The 24038-nt window shown below is 56.2% G+C and overlaps 7 protein-coding genes across 8 annotated transcripts; 3 read left to right on the forward strand and 4 right to left on the reverse strand.

The window, feature by feature from the left end:
* The first annotated feature begins 637 nt into the window (after positions 1-637).
* On the forward strand, positions 638-3897 carry PV07_12177 (uncharacterized protein). The gene is made up of 2 exons (XM_016399678.1): positions 638-1226; positions 1299-3897. Exon 2 carries the CDS (start codon positions 1828-1830, stop codon positions 3589-3591), a length of 1764 nt encoding a protein of 587 aa, XP_016242490.1. The 5' UTR covers positions 638-1226; positions 1299-1827; the 3' UTR covers positions 3592-3897.
* PV07_12178 (uncharacterized protein) lies at positions 3883-6645 on the reverse strand. The gene is made up of 3 exons (XM_016399679.1): positions 5867-6645; positions 4730-5806; positions 3883-4618 (listed from the first exon to the last, which is right to left on the reverse strand). The coding sequence occupies exons 1-3, from the start codon at positions 6048-6050 to the stop codon at positions 4596-4598; spliced, it is 1284 nt and encodes a 427-aa protein (XP_016242491.1). The 5' UTR covers positions 6051-6645; the 3' UTR covers positions 3883-4595.
* PV07_12179 (cysteine desulfurase, mitochondrial) lies at positions 6448-8832 on the forward strand. Its single transcript, XM_016399680.1, has 2 exons — positions 6448-7971; positions 8178-8832. The coding sequence occupies exons 1-2, from the start codon at positions 6847-6849 to the stop codon at positions 8598-8600; spliced, it is 1548 nt and encodes a 515-aa protein (XP_016242492.1). The 5' UTR covers positions 6448-6846; the 3' UTR covers positions 8601-8832.
* On the reverse strand, positions 8605-10152 carry PV07_12180. 2 transcript variants are annotated; one of them, XM_016399681.1, is made up of 4 exons: positions 10047-10152; positions 9871-9993; positions 9734-9818; positions 8605-9647 (listed from the first exon to the last, which is right to left on the reverse strand). In XM_016399681.1, exons 1-4 carry the CDS (start codon positions 10056-10058, stop codon positions 8767-8769), a joined length of 1101 nt encoding a protein of 366 aa, XP_016242493.1. In that variant the 5' UTR covers positions 10059-10152; the 3' UTR covers positions 8605-8766. The 2 variants fall into 2 exon arrangements, with proteins under 2 accessions (XP_016242493.1, XP_016242494.1); XM_016399682.1 differs by having other exon boundaries at positions 9734-9993.
* Positions 10153-10368: 216 nt separating this feature from the next.
* On the forward strand, positions 10369-12992 carry PV07_12181 (uncharacterized protein). Its single transcript, XM_016399683.1, has 3 exons — positions 10369-10490; positions 10555-10709; positions 10760-12992. The coding sequence occupies exons 1-3, from the start codon at positions 10375-10377 to the stop codon at positions 12316-12318; spliced, it is 1830 nt and encodes a 609-aa protein (XP_016242495.1). The 5' UTR covers positions 10369-10374; the 3' UTR covers positions 12319-12992.
* On the reverse strand, positions 11544-14686 carry PV07_12182 (uncharacterized protein). The gene has a single exon (XM_016399684.1). It carries the CDS (start codon positions 14239-14241, stop codon positions 12601-12603), a length of 1641 nt encoding a protein of 546 aa, XP_016242496.1. The 5' UTR covers positions 14242-14686; the 3' UTR covers positions 11544-12600.
* A 384-nt stretch (positions 14687-15070) lies between these two features.
* On the reverse strand, positions 15071-17501 carry PV07_12183 (uncharacterized protein). Its single transcript, XM_016399685.1, has one exon. The coding sequence runs from the start codon at positions 17372-17374 to the stop codon at positions 15197-15199; it is 2178 nt and encodes a 725-aa protein (XP_016242497.1). The 5' UTR covers positions 17375-17501; the 3' UTR covers positions 15071-15196.
* Between the last annotated feature and the right edge of the window lie 6537 nt (positions 17502-24038).

Genomic DNA, 24038 nt, shown 5'->3' on the forward strand with positions numbered 1-24038 from the left:
CGCAGGACGCCGCAGAACACGAGCTCTGGATCTCAGTTTGTTTCAGCCAGGTATTGGCAGGGGCTCCGCTTTCCAAACAGCTTGGGGAGAGGCGGGCAATTCAGGGAAGTGGAAATGCAGGTGAGACTCGGGCAGGAGAAACAAGAACCCAAAGATTGCGTATTGGCCGTGGCGGAGCCTGGTGATCACTGACCACAACGTTGCTCATTTCGCGGGTGCCAGCGTTTAGGTTGCACGGCACATACCACGGGGCATGCCATGCGGCTCTGCGGCTACCAGCCTGGGGAGCTCCGTTGCAACCAGCTCCTTTGACATAAAGGAGGGAGATGGTAGTTATAGTGTGACTAGAAGCGAGAAATGGGGATGGGGGGTATTGAGATTGGTGGCCTCGGGAGTTCACCTGTGTCGGATGTAAGAATTCCGTAACGGGAAAGGGTTGCTGTCCCGCTCTTGGCTGCGGATGTCATAGGGCTTTTGAGTGGGGGCATACGAGTAATATTACTCAGGGTCTAGCCGAGAATCGTTTAGCGGATTCTAACAAAGCCACTACATGGACATTAATCGAACTTGCGGCTCTAGCCAGGTACCAATTGATTCGCCGCGAGATCATTTTCCTTTCTCAACCTTCTACCTCACCATTCTTTCCTGCCTGCAGCCTGATTGTCCCTCTCCGATCCCGGGCACAAAACTCCCGTGCAGCAGGTGACAATCTCTAAACCTCCCAACTAGTCGACGGACATGTGTCCAGTTTTGATCGGCCCCTTGCCCCTGGCTGGTGCCACTCATGTCCGCGAAATACGGAGTGTGATCCATCAAACCGTGAGGCTCTGCGCAGGCCCACACCCCATCCCTCTGACAAGCTATGGACACCTCTGACGAGAACCACCGAGGGAGGAATCCTCATCCGTACCCTTCAGCCTCACTCCTGTTACTACACTCTGCTTGAAGGTGATAATGGTGCTTTGTTCCCGGAGAGTTCAGCCGTTTCTGCTCTGCCGTCGTTGCCTCATGGTCACGCTAGAAGGAATTCCCGCCTCCATACCACCACCTCTTCTTCGTTGTCGTCGACGACGGGCATGTCCTCTCGGTTCGTCCAGCTGCCATTTGACGCCCATCACCAAATTGCATCCCAGCTCGACGTTCGTTCTTTCGACCATCTGGCAAGGACGTGCAAGTCTCTGCGTCGACATCTTCAGAATGAGAATACTGCAAAACATGCCATTCAGGTAGCAATCCCCCTTCTAGGCTTCATCTGCAGAATTTGCGGCGGGCGGGATCCTCCGTGCTGACCACGTCAGGCGAGTCTGCGGCATTGTCTCTGGGTCCAGCTCGCCCTGTCTCCCGCGCAGGCGGGCCCCCGGCAGACCCTCGCCCGGGCCATCGACTCCCAGTCTGCCTTGCAACAAGCCCGTCCGTATTCGGCCTGTATTATAGCATATGCGAGCAGTTTCACGTACAATTGGGGAATTTTGTGTTATACCTCTGCGAACAGTCTTCGCATCCTAAACTTCAATAACCGTCGAGGCACCGAGAAGGTCTTCGCCAGCAGCGTCTTCACCGACCAGATCAGCGTCACGCCCAGGGGCGAAGGAGACACTGTAGATCTGCAGGCCATCAGGTCGATCCAGGTCCAGAGCTACGCCGAGGGCGTGGTGGCGCTCCTGTGTGACTTTGGGCCGTTTGGCCAATATATCTTCGCCGTGAATATAGCCGACAACAGGCCCTCCTCCATCCCGTCCGGGGCCGGTGGCCGCCACCATCGCGTCCCACAGTGCATCCCGATCCGGTCCAGGAACAAGCTTTTTCGTGCGGAACGACGACCAGTTCATGGTCTTGGGGTCGCACTCGGCGACGGGGAGCCACGACCACCACGAGTGGCTGCTGGACGTCTACAGCCTGGACACGGGCGAGGCGGTGACGCGGGAGCCGCTGCAGCTGCGAGATTTCTACGGGTCGGAGATCGGGTCGACGGCGTGCTTCACGATCCACCAGGGCGAGTTCTACGCGATCACGAGCCAGACGAGCTACGAGGCCGAGGAGGTCGACTGGACCAGCTACTACCACGTGGTCACGTTCCGGCTGGACGACCCGGACCCGGAGCTGGCCATCAAGCTGATCTGGCGGCGGCAGCACCTCGAGGGCCCCATCAACGACGCCTGGAACGACCTGGGCTTCCAGATCGACCACTCGACGGGCGAGCTGCTGGTGGTCGAGGGCCGTAAGGAGTGGCTCAACGGCGGCAGCCGGTCCCTCCGCACGTACTACACGCAGCCCATCCGGCGGGCCGAGTTCAAGAACCTGAAGGACGGGCTGCGCCATCCGCCCAACGACCGCCTCAGCGTCACCCTCGACGAGCACAGCAACAGCCGCTGGGAGGAGCCCATGGTGCGCGCCGACCGATACGTGCACGCCGAGTTCCAGGCCGACGGGGGCGGCGGGGAGCCGCCGGCCAGGGAATACATCCGGGCCCGGACCAAGTGGAACGGGTACTCGTTCAACGCGCAGGCGTTCATCGACCTGGTGACGGACGAGGCGGTCATGGAAGGCGAGTGGCGGCCCCGGCAGCGCATCAAGCTACGGGTGGTCAGCAGGCAGGAGCTCAGTCCTCTGGTGGGAGACGTGAAGGCGACGCCGACGACAACGCCTACGGGCGGTTCCGTGGCTTTGGTGCTCCGCAAGCGCATCCGCGACCGCGAGGGCCAGGAGATGGAGGACGGAGACCGCGCCTTCACGGCCAGCCGTGTCGCGCTCTGGCCCCCGGACGACGCGCCCCAGGGCCTGCACGAGATCCTCTGCCCCGAGGGCCGGGCCGGCGACGTCAAGGCCATGCTGGGCGACGAGGGCATCGTGTATATGGCCGGCCCGCCCCGCGCGCCGGGCTCGGCGGAGCGGGCGCTGGTCTTTGTCGGCTTCGACCCGACCTTTGGCTTCCAGGGCATGCAGCGGCTGGATGGGAGTCCCGCGGTGCCGAAATCGGAGAGGAAGAGGAAGGTGGACTGCTACGAGTTCGACGAGGCACCGCAATCCGTGAGTCTCGAGAGCCAGAGCCAGAGCCAGAGCCAGAGCCAGGGAATCGACCTCGACCTCACGGATCCCACAAAGAGGCTGAAGCTGGGGGCGCGGGTCAAACCAGACGCGGGAGATTCAACTTCTCTCCCGTTCCGGGGCGACGAGCAGGAGGAACTCGCCGTCCTCCCCCAGGGCCACAACATGGCACAGGCGCTGGGTCTGGATCCGGCGCCTCTGATCGACGAGTCCAAGGACTGGCCGCTGCCTCCGCTTTCCTCGCGCGCCGAGTTGCCCCCGATGTCCCAGCCCCAGAGACCCTTGCTGGCGGCGACCTCGACCTCGACCTCCAGCCCGAGTCCGAGCCCCAGGCTGCCGGTGGTGCCGCCATCTCCGTCGCCGTCGCTTACAACCACCTCCCGTTCGGCACCCGCTGCAAAATCCGTCGCAAGCCCGGACGATCCCACGCGGCAGAGTAGCCGGGGCCACGGCAAAGGCAAGGCGCCGGCACCTCCCAGACTTCGCCAGACACGGCGCGAGCGGGCAATGTACATGTCCATCGGCAGGGGATATTGGCTGCGCTAGGGAGTCATTTGCTTGCCCTTTTTCTTTTTTCAGTGCCTCCGTCTGTCGAAGGGCGGCCGTAGGGATTCCTCAGGAGAGCAGAAACCGAGTTCAACCCTCGATCGGAGCACGAAACACAAGGGCTACCACGGGTGGCAGAGAATATTGGGGGAGATACAGAGAAACGAGAGCAAAAGGGAGAGACGCTCAACAGGCATTCATTTGGCTGATGTATTTCGGGTCGTACATATATTCCCGATACTTTTTGGAAATGTCGATATATAGATTCTCTGTCATCTCTGGCTCCTTGCAGCCCCATCCTGGTCCTCTCCCGGCCCTCCATAGTATCTCCTATACCTCGCGAACCTCTACACCTGTAGAAAAAGACTCGGAGAGCGATATTATACGCCTCAGAAGCCAAGTAGCCTCGACGGCTAGCTTGCCACGGAAAAGAGTGTGCACGCAGAAGTATGAGGGGATTCGGCCCAGGTCGACGACCTGGATCAATCTAAAACGGGAAAGAAAGAAAAGGAGCCGCGGAAGGGATCCATCTGAGAAGGATATTATACGCGAACTATGCCTCTGTTGAAAGCTGCAGTCCAAAGTTGTGAACGAAGCACTAAAGTATATCATCTTCCCGACCCAGTTTATACGCATCCCATCCCTTGTGGCCATGATCTCGCCCATGCCCAAGTCGCCGTCCTCTGCCGGTGGAGTTGTAATGCATGATCTGGGCATCGACCCCTCGAGTTCCACCAAAGAATATATTAGAAGGTCCAACCCATGGCGCTCGGGTGATATGCCAGGCGGGGACTGATGTCTCGAAATCCAATCGATGAGACAGGTCGATGGTTGCCGCAGACGGTTGCCGTCAGACGCGGCTAGATGAATCTGATCATCCACCATAGGTGCTTGGGTTTTGTTTTGGAATCGTTGAGAGACCGAGAGAGATATGAACAGAGTCAGGCATGGGCGACGGTTGGTGCTTTTGCAGTGCATATTTTCAAATGGACGTCGCAAAGGCTCTAATTCAGGCGCACATAATTTCCTGCGTGTTCTGAGGTCAGCTAATCAAGATCCAGACTGCTGGCGATATACCAAAAAAACAAGCGAAATGCAAAATTCAAAGTTCAGAGTCCAAATCCGAGGCCACACCTACCAGGAAACTGTCCTTCTCGCCCGTTGACTCGTCCCGTCCACCACTCATTCTCATTCTGCGTCCTTGATGTAATTTCGATGACATCTCCTGTCATGAAACTGAGATCTCCTTCTGCCTGCGCCTCGTAATCATACAAGGCTGTACAGGTCTCTGCATTAGGCACACCACTCAGCCGACTTGGCTTAGGTTTTGGTGGAGGAGGCTTGCCCTTTGCTGCAATGGCGGCACCCAGTGAAGGACTTCCTATTGCAGGACTGCTGGGCATACTTGCTGAGCCGGTAGGAGAATAAGGCGGAGGTGGGTTGGAAACACCATCTTCAAGATGACTTGTCCTCCGACTTGCGTATGAGCTTTTACTTGCTTCTGCCTCCTTGGCTTTCGAGTGACCCAGTCCGTATCTCGACACGCCGCGAGGCTTCACGCCGCCTGTGGTTTTGAAATGGACAATCGAAAGCGCCTCTGCGCGTTCCTGAACATCCCCTCGTTTCATCTCGAACGCCTCCTCGATGTCCAGATTTAGGTTGAAGTAGCCAATATTGATGGCTTGCATCTTTTCGTGGAGGGTGTAGAAGACATTGAGTTGCATGTAATAGAAGGACTGGAAAAGAGGACGGATGAATTCGGCCTCCAGCGCAAAAAGCTTGGGGAGTTCATCTTTGAGCAAATTATTGAAATATTCATAGTCCTGCGTGGCTTGTTCGACGTCGTTCTCTGCCTTGAAGAGGGCCTTTTCGTCCTTGAGGGTCTTTTCTTTCTTGTCCTGCAGCTTTTTGAGAGTGGCTCGGTGTCGGTCGTAGTCTAGCTGTTTGTGATCGCGCTTGACGTTGATCTTGCGGATGACCTTAATGACCTCGAGTAACTGGTCGGCGGGCGCTATCACGCGCTGTTCGATCATTTCTAGTTCCGGCTGCAGTGTGGCCTGCAGTTCGCGCACAATAGACTCATACTCTTCACAAGCTCGGATTCCTTCTGGGTTTCCTTCGGGGATGAGCGAGTTGGGATCAGAGACACGGCCGGATATGGGCTTGTAGATCTCCTGGATGGCTTTGGAGAATTCGATCTGGTGGTTCAGCATGCCTAGAGAAGACAGATGTTAGAGACAGACGTCATTGGACGGAGCCCCCTCTTAAGACATACCGTTGATGGCCTCAAAATACTTCTTTGACTCGTCGTGCAGCTTCTTGGTCTCCTTCTCCAGCTCCTGAAAGCGCCTCTCAGCGTCGATGTAGACAGCATCTTTTGTATTATCGCCAATATTGAAGCGCTGCTTGAATTGTTGTGGGGCTCGAGTTATACTCTTCCCCACGCCTTTCAGACTCATTTTGCGTGGTAGTTCTTGAACAGACACTCAATCCTCGCCTCGTGCTCTTCGGGGATGTGGATGTCTCGGAATAGGATATTCAATGAGAAGGAAAGGCGAGGAGGGGAGCCTTCGAGGAGGAGTCGCAGAACTATGGGGTGGACTGTATCCGGGTGCCTGGTGGTGGTAGTAGAGGTGGACGGAAGTATGCGAAGACGAAGGATGGAGGGGCGGTTTGGATGTGGGCAGCAAACGATGGTTGGAGACGGCACAGTTCGCTTGGACCACCGCCTGGGCGACAAGAAGCAATGACGCAGCCGAGTGAGAAGGAGATTGTGGCTGTGCCGGAGAGAAGCTGGCTGGCTGTGCGCGCCCTTCACTTCCCACCAGATGTTTGCCGTTTGAGACCTTGCAGTAGAGACGGGAAGCGACAGCGATGAGAGATGTGCGAAGGAGCAGGATTGTCCTTCAACTCACTGGACACTGTCTAGCTGTATTGAGATCAGGTCAAGGTCGGTGCCTCGCAAGCTGACTGGCGTGCTTACCTCTCCTGCAGCGATCCCACCGACATCACCGACCACATCCGTCGTTTAGCCGTATGCAACGTGCACTTGGGTTGTGCAATGGTGGTTGGTGGTGGCGAAGGAGAGAGAGCGACATCGGGCGGGAAGGTCGCCCGAACATCTAATCTGATAAATCCCATCATCAGCCACCCCATCCATCCAAGCAAACTCGAGCAGATTCATCATCTGGGGACCAGCATATTTCCTTCCTCTTCCAAAACCAATAGTCAGCTGGACTGATTCACTTCCAAAACATGTCTGGACCAGCATCTTCAGTGATGCGGCAGGCTTCGCGTGCCTGCGCTCGCCGGTTTTCCAACAACACCATCCTTTCTCCCTCACGTCCCGGAACTGCTTCCATCGCCTCCTCGCGCTTCAGCGGCCGTCGCAGCTATGTCTCCGAGTCCAAACCAGCCAATGCTCAAGTTGCCGACGTCGAGTCTGCCATCAAGGCGGACCAGAAGAAATTCATCCAGGAGAGTGGCAATCTTCCTTCACAGGTCAAGATGCCGGGGACCGGGATCACCGCCGATACAATGCTAAGTCCCCAAGCTGGCATTTTGAAGCATGCCACCATCATGGATCAGGGCACTCGCCCAATCTATCTAGATGCGCAGGCCACGACTCCAGTTGACCCCCGAGTTCTCGATGCAATGCTGCCCTTCCTCACTGGCCTCTTTGGCAATCCCCATTCGAGAACGCATGCATATGGCTGGGAGAGCGAGAAGGCTTCCGAGCAAGCAAGAGAACATATTGCCAAATTGATCGGCGCAGACCCCAAGGAAATCATATTTACGAGCGGCGCCACCGAAAGTAACAATATGAGCATTAAAGGTGTCGCCAGGTTTTTTGGCAGGTCGGGCAAGAAGAAGCACATCATCACAAGTCAGACAGAGCACAAGTGTGTTTTGGACAGCTGTCGACATTTGCAGGACGAAGGCTTTGAGGTCACATATCTGCCAGTCGACGCAAGTGGCTTGATCAATCTACAACAGCTCGAGGAAGCAATTAAACCAGAAACTGCGTTGGTCAGCATCATGACAGTCAACAACGAGATCGGTGTCATCCAGCCCATGAAAGAGATCGGACAGCTTTGCCGATCGAAGAAAGTATATTTCCATACCGACGGCGCGCAGGCGGTCGGCAAGATTCCAATCAGCGTCAACGACTGGAACGTCGACCTGATGTCGATCTCGAGCCATAAAATCTATGGGCCCAAGGGTATCGGCGCCTGTTATGTTAGAAGGCGACCTCGCGTCAGGTTGGACCCCATCATCAGCGGTGGCGGTCAAGAGCGAGGTCTCCGCAGCGGCACGCTCGCACCTCACCTGGTGGTCGGGTTTGGAGAGGCTTGTCGTATTGCCAAAGAGGAGATGGAGGTGAGCGCCATGCTTTCTTTCTTGAAGACAGCTTTCTTTGATGATTATATGCTTTATTTAACATGCATGGCTTTCTGAGCGTCTGACTGCAAGCACAATGCCAGCGCCTTGATTAGCATAGCAGGGGTTATGATTTCACTTTTTGGATCGCCTACCTTTTTCCAATCACCCCCTTGATGGACAATGCTGACTTTGGATCTCTACAGTACGACTCTAAACGCATCAATTTTCTCTCCAAGCGACTTGTCGACGGGTTGCTTTCAATGGAACACACATCTTTGAATGGAGACCCTACACGACGGTATCCCGGATGCGTAAATGTTTCATTTGCCTATGTTGAAGGAGAGTCGCTCTTGATGGCCCTCAAGGATATTGCTCTCTCCTCCGGGAGTGCTTGCACTTCAGCATCTCTGGAGCCTAGCTATGTCCTTCGAGCGCTGGGAAACAGCGACGAAAGTGCGCACAGCAGTATCCGTTTTGGCATCGGGCGTTTCACCACCACTAGCGAAATCGACTATGTTCTGAAAGCCGTCCGTGAGCGCGTCACCTTCTTGAGAGAGCTCAGCCCGCTCTGGGAACTGGTCCAAGAAGGAATCGACTTGAACACCATCGAATGGAGTCAGCATTGATCGACTAATGTTGATGGTTGATGAATTTTGTACACTATGGGCTTTCATAGGACGACAGCATGAGTCGATCGCCCCTCCTCTTTCATTGAGTGCCAGACCCTGCCTTTGCTGCAATGTTCATGGCACCCAGGGAGCCAGCTGGACGCAAAACGATGCTTTTTTGAAGTTATAAGTGGCTAATTCTGGCGGGATCTCTATATCCATAGCCTCGAATCATATTCTTGATACCCCGTCCTTGTTTGGTTGCTTCCCATGCATCTGTGGTGTGCTCAAAATCGAAAATGTTGGAGATGAGGCTCTTTAGAGGCAGAGTGCCCGCCTCAAGCACGTCCATGGCGACTTTGAAATCCCCCTCGTTGTATCGGAAGGCACCGTGCATATGCAATTCCTTTTCGCTCATGGCCAGGATAGGAAAGTTGATGACAGGCTTTCCCAGGCCTGTCTGCACACAAGAGCCTCCCGGACGAAGGACATGGACCGCTGTGATGATTGAGCTTTCCGCCCCTGTGGCCTCGATGACGGCGTCTGCACCGAGTCCCAGCCCGTTTTCCTCAATCAGCCGCGCCGCGTTCTTCTCTGGCGAAGCAGACAGATCGGGCTTGAAGGTATTCGACCTGTTGAGATTCCTGGCAAATTCCAACTTGTGGTCCAGCAGGTCGACTGCCACAACTTTCTTTGCTCCAAATAGTCGGGCAACTGCACCACATACGAGGCCAATTGTGCCTGCGCCGAAGATGACCAAGCTCTGACCTGGTTTGACTCCGATCATTCGCACTGCATGCGCCGCCACAGCAAGAGGCTCGGCAAGAACGCCCTCCTGCAGACTCACCCCCGGCGGAAGCTTGTAGCAGAAGTCGGCCGGGATCTTGAAATACTTGGTGAGACATCCCGGGGTGTCTGGTGGGCAAGCGGCGAATTTCATGTGCGGGCAAAGGTTGTACAGTCCTTCCTTGCATCTGTCACAGGAACGACAAGGCTGACCTGGCTCGATGGCGACATTGTCGCCTGGCCTCAGATGGGTGACGGCAGAGCCAACCGCATGTACCGCTACAAACTGAGGTTAGCCCCTGTCATCCAAGTCCAAGTCGGGATGTCTGCGATGGGTTCTCTCGCAAAGGGGCAATGCAACTGACTTCCTGAGGCCTCATGTCCCATGACCAGAGGGTTTGATTCGGAGACAAACTTCCCATTGACGCCGCCGTGGTTCCAGAAATGCACCTGAAGGCTGTCAGATCTTTGCTCGTGAGTACCGCTCGACGATCTGATCTACATCACTCCCGCACACTCCCACGAACTTGATCCGAATTATCGCATCTGTGGCATCTGTGATCTTGGGTTCTGGTCTGTCCTGGATTTTTGCTTGTCCGGGGCCGTATAGAAACACTGAGGGATTCTTCTAGGTCAGCAAAGACAAGTCCTTGATCTATAGGTGAAGTAGCCACTTACAGAGTAAGCCATCACGGGAGGAACAGGCTGTTCGTGAGACTCATGTGTGAAGAGGCGGTCGAGAAAGTCCACAATCTGTTCTGGCGCATGGGATACGGTGTCTGCATTGGGCGTCGCGTGATCTTATACGCATGAATCAATCATGGTCATCTACTGGGCCACGTAGAAGAAGCATATGCGCAGCTGCAGGTCGATGTCCATATCGGCCCGTGTATCGCCGATGCCTGCGGAGCGTCTCCCGCCAACGCCACCCACAGCCACCTGCGGCCCAAGTCTCGGCGACGGTTCTTTTCACCACTCGACCACTCCCAAATACTCCCTCGACGTGATGACTTCTTCTCTTCTCGTGTCTTCTGATATTGTCCCTCGAAACCACAGGCGGGCGCCAACAATGAGCAGCGAATCCCCCGAAATCCCCTTCTCGGAAGAGAGAAGCTCCACAGTGTGAACAACCTCCCTCTACTCCATCACCACCTGCAATTCATGGCGACTAATAGAGTCTACATAGGTGCCATCTCTGTCGACAGCGCAAGACGAAATGTGACAGGCGGCTCCCCAATTGTTCTTTCTGCGCCAAAGCAAAGGTTCGTTGCCAGTATGTGACCAAGACGAAGAAACGCGGTCTTCGTGCTGGCTACGTATCGCAACTCGAAAATCGCCTGGGTAGTCGTTCCCATTCATTCTGAAGAAGACATTGTCTGATCCCTGGCCAGAGACCCTGGAGCAAGAAGTCGAGAAGTTCAAGCACGAACGAACAACGTCCTCGACGGCGACCCCAAATCCCATCCTCAGCCCTCCCCTCGCAGCGACATCTTCCCCCCACCAACCCATTGACATATCGCCACCACAACACTCCATCTCCAATACTCCGTCTGTCTCCCATGTGGAGCTACCGAAATCCAATGCGACACAGGCAGAATCAGATGCTGCCGTTGCAGACTTGACGACCCTATCCCATGCATACCTTCATACCTTGGCCGACTCGTGGTTCAAGGAAACTCAACCATGGTACCCTATATTAAGCCGCCAACACATCCAGGATGCCCTTGACGCCCTCCCTCTGCCTCTGACACACATCGATGACGTGGTTCTCAAGGCCGTTATTGCCCTTCAGATAGCATACTCGAGTCAGGCCATCTGTTTGGGATACAACGGGAGATATCGACTTTCACAGTACCTCAGGTCGCAGGTAGTGAATGAGGCCTTCTCCAAAGCATCATTGAAATCACTCCAAGCACTCTTGATCATTGCCATCTTGGACTATGGCTCGGACAACATCCCCAGTACGTTCAGCATACTCGCTGTCTGCCGGCGCATGTGCGAAAACATTGGCCTTTTCCGCAAGCTGTTGAATCAGATGCAGCTGCAGAGCCCTGCACAAGTCGGCCCTCCAGCAATAGGCAGCAACACCGGGGATGAACTGGCGATCCCTTTGACCTGGTCCTCGCTTGCCATGGACGCCGTTTCGACCTTGGGCATCTCATGGCGGGACGTGTCGGCTGCCGTGATGGACCACTTGTCGAGCGTTGCCTATGTGAGCACGCCGGACCTCAGGGACAGCTTCCGCAGCCACACGCATCTCGCCGCGATCGGCCTGCAACCTCTCCACAACTTCCTCTACGACCATGAGCAGGGGAGATATGATCAAGCAAAGGGCCAGGCATTTGCCACGTGTGACGAGATATACCACAACCTCATGAACTATGTCCGTGCCCAGCCAGCCACCAGCTATACGTTGCTGGCAGATGGACTGATCGACTTTGATCCCAACCTCGTCCTCACCAGCATCCTGTCCCATGCGAGTGTCATCATCCTCTACGCGCGCCTTATCGAGGCGGATGAAACTTCGTGCAACGAGATTCCGCTGCAGCGATGCCTCCAGGCGTGCGAGGACATCGTGCTGGCGCTTCGCAGCATCAGCGACGCGGACGCCGAACTCAGCACGCCGGTCCTCGGGACCATGCTCTTCGTCGCCGCGCGGTTCAAGCTGGTCATCTACCGCAAGATGAACCAGCAGCGGCGCGAACCCATCTTCGACACGCTCATGCACGGCATCAGCATGTGCGGGCGCCGATGGTCCGTGGCTCGCAGGCAGGACCTGGTCCTCCGCGCTGCCATCGTCGAGGTCGACACGGGCAACGACGCGTTGTTGCCTGCGTCCTTCTGGAATGTGAAGAAGAGCCACTTGGACATCTCGGAGGAGCTGAAGGAGTGGGTCGCGGATCACCAGCAGTCGCTGTACATCGGCTCGCTGAATGGGCCGTATGTATAACTCGGGGCGTCAAATGACCGTTTCCTGCTCGGATTTTACATGAGAAGCCAGCGCGCCACTGCCACAGCAACAGCAATATATGCACACCATTGAGAGCCGGCCCTCGAAGTTCTTTGTCTTTATACACAGATCGATCAATGCACTGTCTTCTCGAACAAGTGATGAATTCATAGATACAACTGCCAGCTTTGTCCTCATCAGCAATCACGATCTTGCCCCTTTTTGCTGTTCATGTAAAAGTCGTGATTCAATGGGCTATTTCCCATCGCGATTATTATTAGTTCAGCCCCTCTCTGGCGCGAAATGCACGATGACAGGCCGCTTCAGCCGCCCCCCAGCGCCAGCGAGACTGGCAGCGTCGTTGGAGGCGATGAAATCGGCCTCCCAGGAAGCCGCGAGCAGAGAGAGGGTGCTGAACCCGTCGCGGACGGGACTGTCGTGGAGCACGAGGGCCTTGACGGCGACGCAGATGAACGACAGGAGCGGGTTCACCATCAGCAGCAGGATCAGCAGCGGATGGCGGCGCAGGGTCGGCACGGTCTTGATGGAGAGGATGTCGGCGGCGGCCTTGTCGTAGCCGGTCAGGGCGCGGATCTCGGCGTTCTGGATCCCCTGCGGCCGGACGATGGTGTCGAGGCTGGAGGTGCGCGCCCACGCCATGGCCGCCGCCAGCGCCGGCACGGTATTAACGGGCTGCGCAAACACCAGCGGCCCGCTCTCCGGAGAGATCGGGTACGGGTAGTCGAAGGCGCCCGCGCGGTTGTGCCAGTCGTACTCGCCGAGGTAGTTGCTGAACATCTCCTGCAGGCCGATGGCGTTGTTCTGCAGCACCGTCTGGTTCACAGTGGCGTCGGGCTGGACGACCAGCCTGGCCGCGGTCAGCGTGATGTTGGACGGGGAAATCACCCACGTCACGTCGGCGATGCGCCGCGACTGCTCGGTCCGGATGGCCTCCGACTCGAACGTCTCGTTGCGCGTCGTGTTCCACGCCGAAAAGTACATGGTAGTGAAGTTGGTCAGGAAGTTGCCGCTCATGCCCGCCCAGAGCGCGTTGTTCGCCCCGCGCACGTTGCCGCCGTTGACGGTGAAGTCGTGCCCGAACTGCGCGGCCACGTCGGTCCAAAAGTCCGCGCTGTTTCGGTCCTCGTCCGAGATATCGTGGATCTCGGAGACGGTGGCGTTGACCGTGGTGGACATGGTCAGTGTCTCCCCGTCCTTGAGCCTGCTCTGGATCGCCGTCAGGTAGGAAGGGAACGGCGAGTCCACGATCGCGGCGGTCTTGTTGTCGGCCGCGATGAAGACGTTGAACCCGTACGTCCGGTTCAAGCCCGGGTCCGTCCAGAAGGGCACATAGACTTGTGAGAGCAGCGAGAGGCCGTCCCCGATCCGCTGCATGCCCGGCGGCGCCGCGAACCCGAAGAACCCAGGGCCCTCGTGCACCAGGATCGTGCTGCTCCCGCCGATGAATTGTTTGTAGCCGACGCTGAGCAGCAGCGGCAGGCCGAAGATAATCAGCAGCAACAGCCGGTATGCCCAGAAGACGTGGTCCGCGAATGGGTCCTTGCGCATCAGCGCATCGAGGTCCTGCAGCGTGGTTCCCCGACGCTTCCCGCACGCCATCAGGGCCGTGCGGAGGACCTGGCCTTCAAGACACATGCCCATGACGGCGACGAGGAAGCCGATCAGCACGAGCTGATTGATCTGGCCCAGGAAGATGGCGAAGCGCGTGTAGAAGACCGTCAGGAGGGAGAGAGTCAGGCACAGGAGCATGGCCAGGCTGAGGTAGACATCCTTAGGCGGGAGGCGCGGGTTGCTGCGCTGGGTTCTGGCTGGGGCTCGCTCTGCATGTTTGACTGACAGCAGCAAAGGGGATTTGTCCCACGGCAGCTTGGGTAGTGACTTCTTGTTGGTGTCCAGCGACATTCAAGCGATCAAGAATATAATGCTGATGATGAGGTTGTTGTCAATGATTGTATGGCGAGGAATATCGGTTGCTGTGTCTGCCCTGTGCATAGCCCATCTTGGACGGAAACCTGTTGATGTACCGCGCAGAGGAGGCGGACAGCCACCGCAATTATTAGCAGCAAATCTGCCGCGTTCTGATACAGGATCCCTGGCCCGGTAACGACCATGCCTGTGTCTCAGCGGGTCTCAGGAAACGCCCCTGCAGGACTGGCTGGCCAGGGGGTCACATCGAGTTGGAAAAGAATGTCGATGCAATCTCGTCCTCCGCAAGGAAGTCTGACAGACAATGTCGTGGTCGCAGAAGAGTCATGCCCATTGCACAGTGACTCGGGCAGTGTGGCATAGCAACGGTCTTTAGACCCTCTCCTCGATGCGATACTTTGGTTCATCATCGTCTGATGGTGCCAGGGCACAGTCATGGATCGCCCCACGGCGTTCACGCGGGCGTCAGTTCGGTCGGCGGCTAGAACGAGTGGCTGAAACCCAGGCCAGGGCCGTTGAGGCGCAACCACGCAATAACAACCCTGGCGAAGAACCGCCAAAAGGGGGTTAAGTAGGAGCCAATCAGCCATGGTTGGGTGGGGGCCGAGTGGGGGCCAGAGGATATCGTTACTGGGTGAGCTAGAGCAGCGTGGCTCAGCCGTCTGATGCGGGCGAAAGCGAATTGCGTACTGCATGATACGACCCGGACAACTACGAGGAGGAGTAGATACCTGGTCAGTACGTGGTTACCAAACAGGGCAGTATGTACCGGTGTTTGAAACCACAGAGATCGCATTCATCAATCGTTATACCTAGCAATATTCCCGACGAATACCACCGGTTTCCCGGTCGTCGCTATCTGGAAGTCGAAATCCGTACGGAGATGGAAAGATTAGTGGACATTGCATTTATATCCATCCCCTCTTGATGGTCACTCCTCGTCACTCTCGTGAATCCCCCTCGTCACCAACGACCGATCGAGCCTCAACAGCGCCAAACTCATCAAGACATTCCCGGCGCTGCCCCCGCCCGTGCGCAACGCCCAGCGCCACCGCCTGATGAGGGCGTTGATCTCGTCGACCTCGCCCGACTCCTCGCTCGTGATCAGCAGCCGGATCGTCATGGACGAGATCATGGCAAACCCCGCGCGCGACCACGAGTGCCAAAACGCGTCCCAGACGTTGCGGCGCAGCGACTCGACGAACTCGACGGCCTCCATGCAGCACGTCTTGGCGCCGATGCGGACCGCGTCACGGCCGGCTTCGGAGGAAGACGACGGAATCGACGAGGGGAGGTTGGATTCGATGGGCCGGAGGAGGGCGCGGAAGAGGATGATGTTGGTGACGAGGTAGCTTAGCCCCAGGGAGGCGTTGCCGTCCAGACCAGACGAGCGGGAACGTATGGCGGTGGTGTTGTGGTGGTGGTGGCCGTGGAGGTGCGGAGAGTCAAGATAGGTGTCGTACGACGTCTTCCATTCCTTGAGGCGGCGGCGGATGGGCTTGGCCAGATCGATGGAGAGTTGAAAGTCGCGTTCGGTGCGTTTGGAGGCGGCAATGGTGAAGAACGCGGTTTGGATGTCGCTGAGAATCGCGGTGAGGCGGGTCAGATGATAGAAGTGGGATAAGGGAGGCTCGGTAGCGCCAGCGGAGCTCGCGGCTTCGACACTGCCGTTGTGTTGCTGTTGTTGTTGGGACGACTCTGTCTCGCCAGAATAGACAAAGTCGGCCGCAGTCAGAGGCGCGACGTCGTAGTTGTCATCGTGGATGTGGCTCGTCAACCCGGCCGACATGAATGCCCATTTGTCCATGACAAAAACCGCCCACCAAAGACGCCGCCGCAGCCTCTTTTCCCACTCTGGAAGCCCCGTCCAGTCGAGGCAGTCGGTGGACAAGCCAAAGGTCTGTGCCAGAGCTACGGTCCAGCCGAGCAAACTCCACCGAAACACGGTGTCCATCACGTACCGATCGTCGTTAACCCGTTGGAGAAGCAGTAAGCATGATTGCAAAGTGGAGAGGTGAGGCGTGTGGACTTCGTGCGTCACAGCGACCCAGGCGATGCGGTACAATCGCTGGCTCGACGGAGGCGAATGGACAATCGTGGTCGCCAGCACGTCGTCATAGGTGAAGAAGGCCAAAGCTGATGCATAGATGGCTGCTTTGAGAGAGAGCGGGAGGGACTTGAGTCGCGAGGGCAGTTCGGCCAGCGGGTACAGAAGACGCGTCTTAGACAAGATGGGGAAATACGGGTAGATGTATCGGAAGAAGAGCTTGACCAGTCGGACGCCTGTCTCATCCGAGATCATCTGGGAGACTTCGCATGCCGCTTGGTCAAGGACTTTTTGGTCCAGTCGCGGTTCTCCTCGGTCGTAGAGCGAATGGTCGGCGATCGACATGATCAAGGGCTTTCCTTGGCTGTGCATGACGTCTGGGTCTGATGCACGTAGCATATGTCTGGGTGTCACCTTGGCAATGTCATCCACCGATGAGTCGAGATATTCCGACGAAAAGTGCCGAAGCAGGTAGGGGTCCGACTCGCCTGTGTCTCCTAGGAGGAAGGTGGTTTTGGTCGGCCACGCGTCCAATGACTCGGTGGGCGCATCGTGCTCTCGTCCCACGACGGCGTGTCTTGTTGTCGGCCGACCTGATTCGACCGAAACCTGTGAAGTTACGGAGCCTGCTCCCTGCGTGGGCGACATCTGCTGCGAGCTTCCATTGGATTGAGGGGAGAAGACGGCGAGATCCGCGTCGTTGTTGGCAAGTACCGCGGCCTGGGATCCCTGCGTCCAGTTCGATGATCTGGGTCCATCAGAGTGTGCCGGTCTAGCAGCACCCGTGTCGTGAGTGGTGGCTGAGACTACAGTGGTTCTTCCTGCTTCGCTCGTCGATTTTTGCCTCTTCCGTGGCGGTCTCTCGCTGATGATACATTCCCGGGCGTACAGACGGCAGGCGTAGCATGGAGGCCCTTGGTCGAGCCGACAAGCACTCTTGCGAGAGCGACAAAAGTCACACGACCGTCGAGTGCGAGGGCGATGGAGCCTTACGGGGGCTGTGAGTGGAGCCGGAGGCTCATGAAACTGGGGAGACACTGGTTGAAAGGCGGTGGAGTACATGGCGGAAAGTCATGTCCAGTGACTTATTCGAGCGCAGCATAGTTATAGAGACAGAACAAAGGAGCCATACATAGCAGTAGTCGCAGAGAGTCCGTGTAGAGAGATTGAGGATCGTGGACAATACGAGGTAGGCAAACGATGGAGTCGAATCAAGAGTCTAAGACTCGAGAGTCTGTCGCCGTAGTTTCTTATCGCGATGGACGGGATGGACGTTGCTTCAGCCAATCACACGCCAGGAATGTGACTACGAGTATTAGCAGCGCTGCCAAGGGACTACCGACTAATGACTGTCACGCGAGGCCTCGGCCAAAGGTCTTCGGGCTAGCGCTAGGGGCGCTTCGAGAGTTACTGACAGTCTATCTTGTATATACTATAGACCAACGGTCTTTAAAGGACGTGGTAGAATTCACGGTGTTCGTCCATGAGTCGCAGGAAGTGATAAGAGGGCGTCGCACGACATTATTTCCATTTGAGGCATAGCTCGGAGTTTGGGTCACATGACCATAGCTTCCATCTACGGCTAGCTCAGTATCAATCTCCTTTTGAACCATTCTGGGTGCTGTTCTTCTCAGTCTCTCCCTTCTCTCACATACACGTAACGTAAATTGACTCTCTCTCTCTCCCACACCTCCTACTACGCTTTGTCTATTCACAACGGCCTCGCTGGGAGAATGATTCCATCGCAGCTCCCGAAGCCCACCCTCTTCCCTGCCACTGTTGGATCGCCTTTGTCACCCGCCCAGCCCGTAAACATGACGACGTCTCCGTCTTGAACATAAAATCTCTTGTTCCCTGCAGGTGTCTCAATCTCCTTTGTTCCGTTCCGTGTACGCTCGACCAGAGAACAAATCGATTCCGCACCCTAATTCGCGAGTCAGGCTGCTTGAACAAACTCCAGCGAGGCTACTCAGGTACCTACCTCTCCTGTAATTGTACCGGTTCCAATCAAGTCTCCCGTTCTCATTTCACAGCCTCCAAATGCATGGTGGGTCAACATTTGCGCAAAGGACCAGTACGCATTGGTCAAGTTACTGGTGGCGGTATCGAACACTTCGCCCTCGGGTGAAAGCTTCCACTCCATGTGGATGGAGATGTCAAAGGTCCCGAGCTCCCTTTTGTCGACCAGATACGGCAATAGATCTGATGGCTCTTGAGGCTGGGTCTTCGTGCGGTAGGGCTCCAAGGCGTCAATCGACACAACCCAGGGGCTGATGGTCGAGGCGAAGGATTTGGCATTGAAGGCGGCAAAAGGATGGTCTTCGGGAGCCTGGACATCGCGTGCTGGAGATTTCAACCATCAGCGTGACGCACGAAAGGACCGCAGGAGGCAGGCATACTTGACCAGTCGTTCAGAAGCACCACCCCGAATATGTGATTCTCGGCCTCCTCGATCGAGACCCGCTCGAAACGCTTAATTCCTTCCCCGAGGAAGAAAGCAAACTCCATCTCGACGTCCATCTGCTGTGACGGTCCGACGTATGCTTTACCATTCGAGTCAATCAAATGTCCCAGCGGTCGAACGATTGGCGTGCCCGAAGCCACAATACTGGACACGCGACCAGTGAACGCACGAGGGGGGTTGAACCTGGATCCTATATGAGGCGGTGTCGTCAAGCTAGGGTTTGTCCACTAACATGTTCACTGGCGTGCTGCTCGTTGAATGGGTATTTTTTGCATGCTTGAGCTGTCAGCTTTACTCCAACTGGCCACGGATCTAATCCTGCAACAGCAGAAGATCATCACTGCTCACCGTTCGTGAATTGAGAAAATCCGTAAAATCTCCAATCTTCATGGGCAAATGCATGTCGACCTTGACCAGGGCGGTGTCGACGATGCATTTCTGCCTCAGCTCTTTATTGTCCCGCATGATTGGGGTCATCTCCACGAGGAGATACTTGACGAACATCCGCACCGCATTGACCGTTTCGCGGCCAAGGGCTGCAAACGAATTCAAGACGGTCTGGCCCAGTCAGAAAGACGACTCTGTATTGCAGTTCGCACGACATTCAAGAAGGAGTCGTGGCAACGAGCTTCATACCTCCTTTAACACCGCGTACGGGAATTGACAGGTACAGTACATGGAGAATGCCTCTGTATCAACCAATGCTGACATGTCGACGATAAATCTCCCAATCGCGATGCCAGGCCGCGGCGTCGTCTGTTTCCTGTTAGCTCACCAGACCTCTCACGAGGGCTAAGACATTCTTAGGATGTTGGCACTGCTGGCAACCTACATTGTCGGCTGTTGAGAAGATGCCAAAAGGGAGGTTTTCAATGGAAAAGTCATGATCCTCAGGCACATCCAGCCACGACTTGAGCACCATGTTGGCAGCTGATATCCAATGCCGGGCTTGTGGTTGTCGGAGTTGGCCTCGCACCTGATGCCTGGGAAACAGTCTCTCTGCTTGAGATGAACGAGTCCAGAATGGCTGAGATGTTGCACCGACCACTGACACCGTCCCGAACGGTCTCCAAATCGCTGTCCCAAAGCGCTCCCCGCAAGAGTCTACCTGAAGGCAACTTTCTGTGGGTCATTTACCTCTGTCCACGCCCCACGCCTGATAGCATGCACTACTGATCGGAACGAATCCATCATCCGGCGGTATGCGAAACGGTCAAATCCGATTTCGAAATTTCGGCTAGACTCCAATCTTAGCACTCTCAGGATATGGATCTAATGTGCAAGGAGGTGCTTTGTGATGCGAAATCCGGCCTATTGATTTCTCTAAATGTCTATTGCACTATCTGGCGCTAATTCATAGGATACACCGGCCGCCATTCACTCAGAAACTCGTTTCGCGGGCCGCTCAGGGTACTCTTTGTCCTGCGCTGGTACTTGCCATAGCCCAACTTGCCGACGACCTCGCCCTCTTTGAAGACGACTGTGCCTCTGACCAGCGTGTACCTCGGCCAATTCTTGAACTCGATACCTTCGAAAGGAGTATAGTCGATAGCATGGTGCAACATGTCGTTGGTCAATTTGAACGGCTTGAATTTATCCTGCGGATACCAGATGGTTAAGTCTGCGTCGAACCCCGGGCCGATGGTCCCTTTGTTGGTCAGGCCGTACAGCTTGGCCGGATTTGTGGCCGTGACTTCAACAAACTTCTGCGGCGTGATTCGTCCCGTGAGCACGCCGCCAGACCATAGCAGCGGTACTCGTGTCTCGACCCCCGGCAGCCCGTTGGGGATGTATTGGAACTTGCCCTGTTCGCCGCCGCCGTGTGCCAGACCGCGCAGTTTACCTTGTGGATGGTCGAACTTGATGGGTGCGTGGTCCGACGACAAGGTGGTGAAGGTCCCGTTCTTGATCCCCGTCCAGATGGCGTCCTGGTCTGCTGGCTCTTCGCGGATCGGTGGCGAACAGACGCATTTGGCGCCTTCGAAGCCTTCCTTTTTCATGCTCTCGGCCAGGAGGAAGAGGTACTGCGGACAGGTTTCGCCGTGGACGGGCAGAAGGCGGGTCTGGGCGTCGCGAATGACCCGGGTGGCATGTCCGCCCGAGATGTGGACGAGGAGGATGGGCGTGTCCATGAGCTCGGCCAGGACAATGGCTCGATTCTAAGAGAACCCCCAAATGCGTCAGCCGGCCCGTCTAGTTCCCTCTTTTGTCCTGGCAATTTCCACGTTCCACATTCCATGTGTTTAGTGAAGAAGATCACTTACCGTGGCCTCGGCCTCGACAATCGGCGGCCTCGACGTCCCGTGATGATACGGCGCCGTCATGCCCTGCTCCTCCAGATGCTCCGTCATCCAGTCAATCACATCGGCATTCTCGGCATGCACCATGGTGGTGATGCCCAAGCGCCGGGCCGCGTGCATCACATCCAGAATCTCATAGTCCCTCAGCTGGAAGGCCTTGTAGGTCATGTAGATCTTGACGCTGGTGATGCCGTACCGCTCGACCATCATGGGCAGGTCGACCTCGAGGATGTGCTTGGTGGGATTGGACAGGATCATGTGGAAGCCGTAGTCGCAGTACGACTGGCCGTCGGCGAGCTTGGCGTACTCCTCCAGCACGGGCACCAGGCTCTCGTCGTTGCGCAGCTGGCTCGCGAAGGTGATGACGGTGGTGGTGCCGCCGGCCACGGCGCTGCGCGTGCCCGTGTCGTACGTGTCGTTGGTGTAGTTGGCCAGGTCGGGGATCTTGCCGTTGGTGATCTGTGTGCGCATCAGGCTGTCGACCGACGCCTCGTACAGCTGGCTCAGGTGGACGTGGGTGTCGATGCCGCCGGGCGTGATGTAGGCGCCCTCGGCGTCGAGGATGGAGACCTGGTCGCCGTTGCGGACGGGGAGGTCGCGGGCCACGGCGACGATGGTGCCATCCTAACAGGTCAGAGAGAGGCGTTAGGTCTTGTATATGCAAAGTCTATGCCCAAGGGACTCGAACGCTGTGAAAGGGCAAGAAAACAGCGGAATGGATGGGGTGCCAGACTAGGGATGAAGAGGCTGGTAGAAAGGCAGAAACAACTGGTAGAATTGTATTTCCTTTCTCCCGCTTCTCAATCTTCGTCACTCTTTTTCCTCTCCCTCTCTTCCCACCCTGGATGAGTTTACGCACCTTGACTCCAATATCGCAGTTGTACCAAATATCCGACGCCGTCACGACATTGCCGTTACGCACAATCAGGTCGAACTCCATGCTTTCTGTTCTCGCGATCCCGACGCACCCCCCACAAAAAGGGTGATTTTCAGCGAGGAGCAGCACGCAACCGAGATATCCAAACAATCGATAATTAGAATGAAAAAGTCAAGAGACATGTTTACAAAGTCCACAACCAGCCAAGCCCCAGGTCGGCGTCCCAATGTCCCCCCAATCCTTCCTGAGGGTCGAACCCAGCGCACGAGCCGCGCGAATCAACTGGCCCTTTTTCCGTCCCTTGGGTTTGAAGCCGAAGGAGCAGGCCCGGCCAACGTGTGGACTGTAAGACGGGTCTATGGGCCATCGATAGATGGTGGTGGGGTCTGCGAAATACTTCCAGACATACATACGGCCAAGGGACTAGTGCTCGTGCCTAGAGAGGCGGCCGTGTAAGGGCAATAGATCCACCTGCATAGGTAACTAGGTGGGTGGTAGGTAGCGAAACCCACACGCTCTTTCACAGGACTTGATCGAAGCGACATCGGGATTGAACAGTGGACGGCGCGGCAAGGGGAGCAGACATGGAGACGACTCAAGCCTGGAGAGGGGGCAGAGTCAACATCCACCTGAGACTTGATCCACGGTCCGGACGAGATATGAGAGACACCGACACGCGGAGATTGGGACCATATCGCTCTATTGCCTCCTGTCGGGTTAAGCTATGGGCGACCAAGCGGCTTTCTGGGGCCTGCATCTGTTATCCGGCAGAAACAAAGGCAACATACCCAGCAAGTTCTGAAGATCCACCTCCAAGGCAGACACAAACCGAGGGTGGGTTTTCGAACAATCGCCTTAGCCGATCCAGGCAGGAGAAAAGAATCTGGGGAGAGACTTTCATTGATAGGGCGACGTGTGGAGAACGAAGGGGGAGGCGTTGGATAGATAGGAGCTTCGGACATGGGCGAAGTGCCGGATAGGAAGTTGTTTTCGGCACGACGAGGCACCCTGGTCAACGGCTTTGGCGTTTCTGGACTGTCAGACCCGTTTCGAAGGTAGGAAAGGTGTACAGAAATGGGCACTGGTGGGTGTACATACTTGGATATTGCGTCGTTGAAGTGGATGGATGGATGGATGGAGGGGAGTGTGTCAATGTAGATTGATTGCGCCGAGTCTTGATCCTCCCCCAGACATTCTCCACATGATGGTTTCTGGCCAACAGTAATTCGGGGAGTGCATGATACAGCACTGGCCACATTCAAGGCTGGGCGTTCAGGGGCGGATGGTATGTGGTATGGTGTATAGATGGCAAGCATCGAGTCTTTGCTGCAACTTCGCACTCAACGGCCTCATTGTCGAGGAAGCAGGACCAAAATCATGATTGAATTTACTCGTATATACTTGATCTCAATCTCCCACCCATCTCCTATGCTCATGTATCCAGCAAAATTGCCTATTCCTCTGACCACGGCCCCCTCTTTCATACAGATCTAGGGAGTATAGCATCACTCCATCTTGGACGCCACCACGGTACTCTGGCCGATATCCTTCTCCGTCGCCGACTCGACATCCTCCTCCCCATTCACGGGTCCGATCGACGACAAGACCTCGCGGCCGTGAATGACAGCCGGATTGAAGTTCGGGAGATCTGCCGGGCTGAACTCTTCGACCGCCGTCTCTTCAAACTTTAGCCCCATGCTCTTGATTAGCTTCTGGTTCTTGGTCGGCCAGAAATAGCACAAGGGCACGTAGACGGCGATGGAGACGGCAAACGACAGACACCATCCCAGATGGCCCAGGTTCATGGCCGTCTCGGACACGTTGGCGCCCAGGGAGCCGCAGAAGCCGGGGAAAGGGATGACCACACCGACGATGTAGGCGATGTACGCCTGAATGTTCCAGCCGCGGTAGTAGTAGTAGTGCGGATTGGCGCGGCTGCCGTCGTACAGGTGCTGCAGGAAGATGTTGCCTTTGGTCAAGATGAAGTACTCGGCGATCATGATACCGACGGCTGAGGCCATGAAGATAATGTAGCCGCCGAGGAAGTTGAGAAATACTGGAGATTCGTCAGTCCCATAGTTGACA

This window comes from Cladophialophora immunda, assembly GCF_000835495.1.
Source record: "Cladophialophora immunda strain CBS 83496 unplaced genomic scaffold supercont1.8, whole genome shotgun sequence".
NCBI lineage: Eukaryota > Fungi > Ascomycota > Eurotiomycetes > Chaetothyriales > Herpotrichiellaceae > Cladophialophora > Cladophialophora immunda.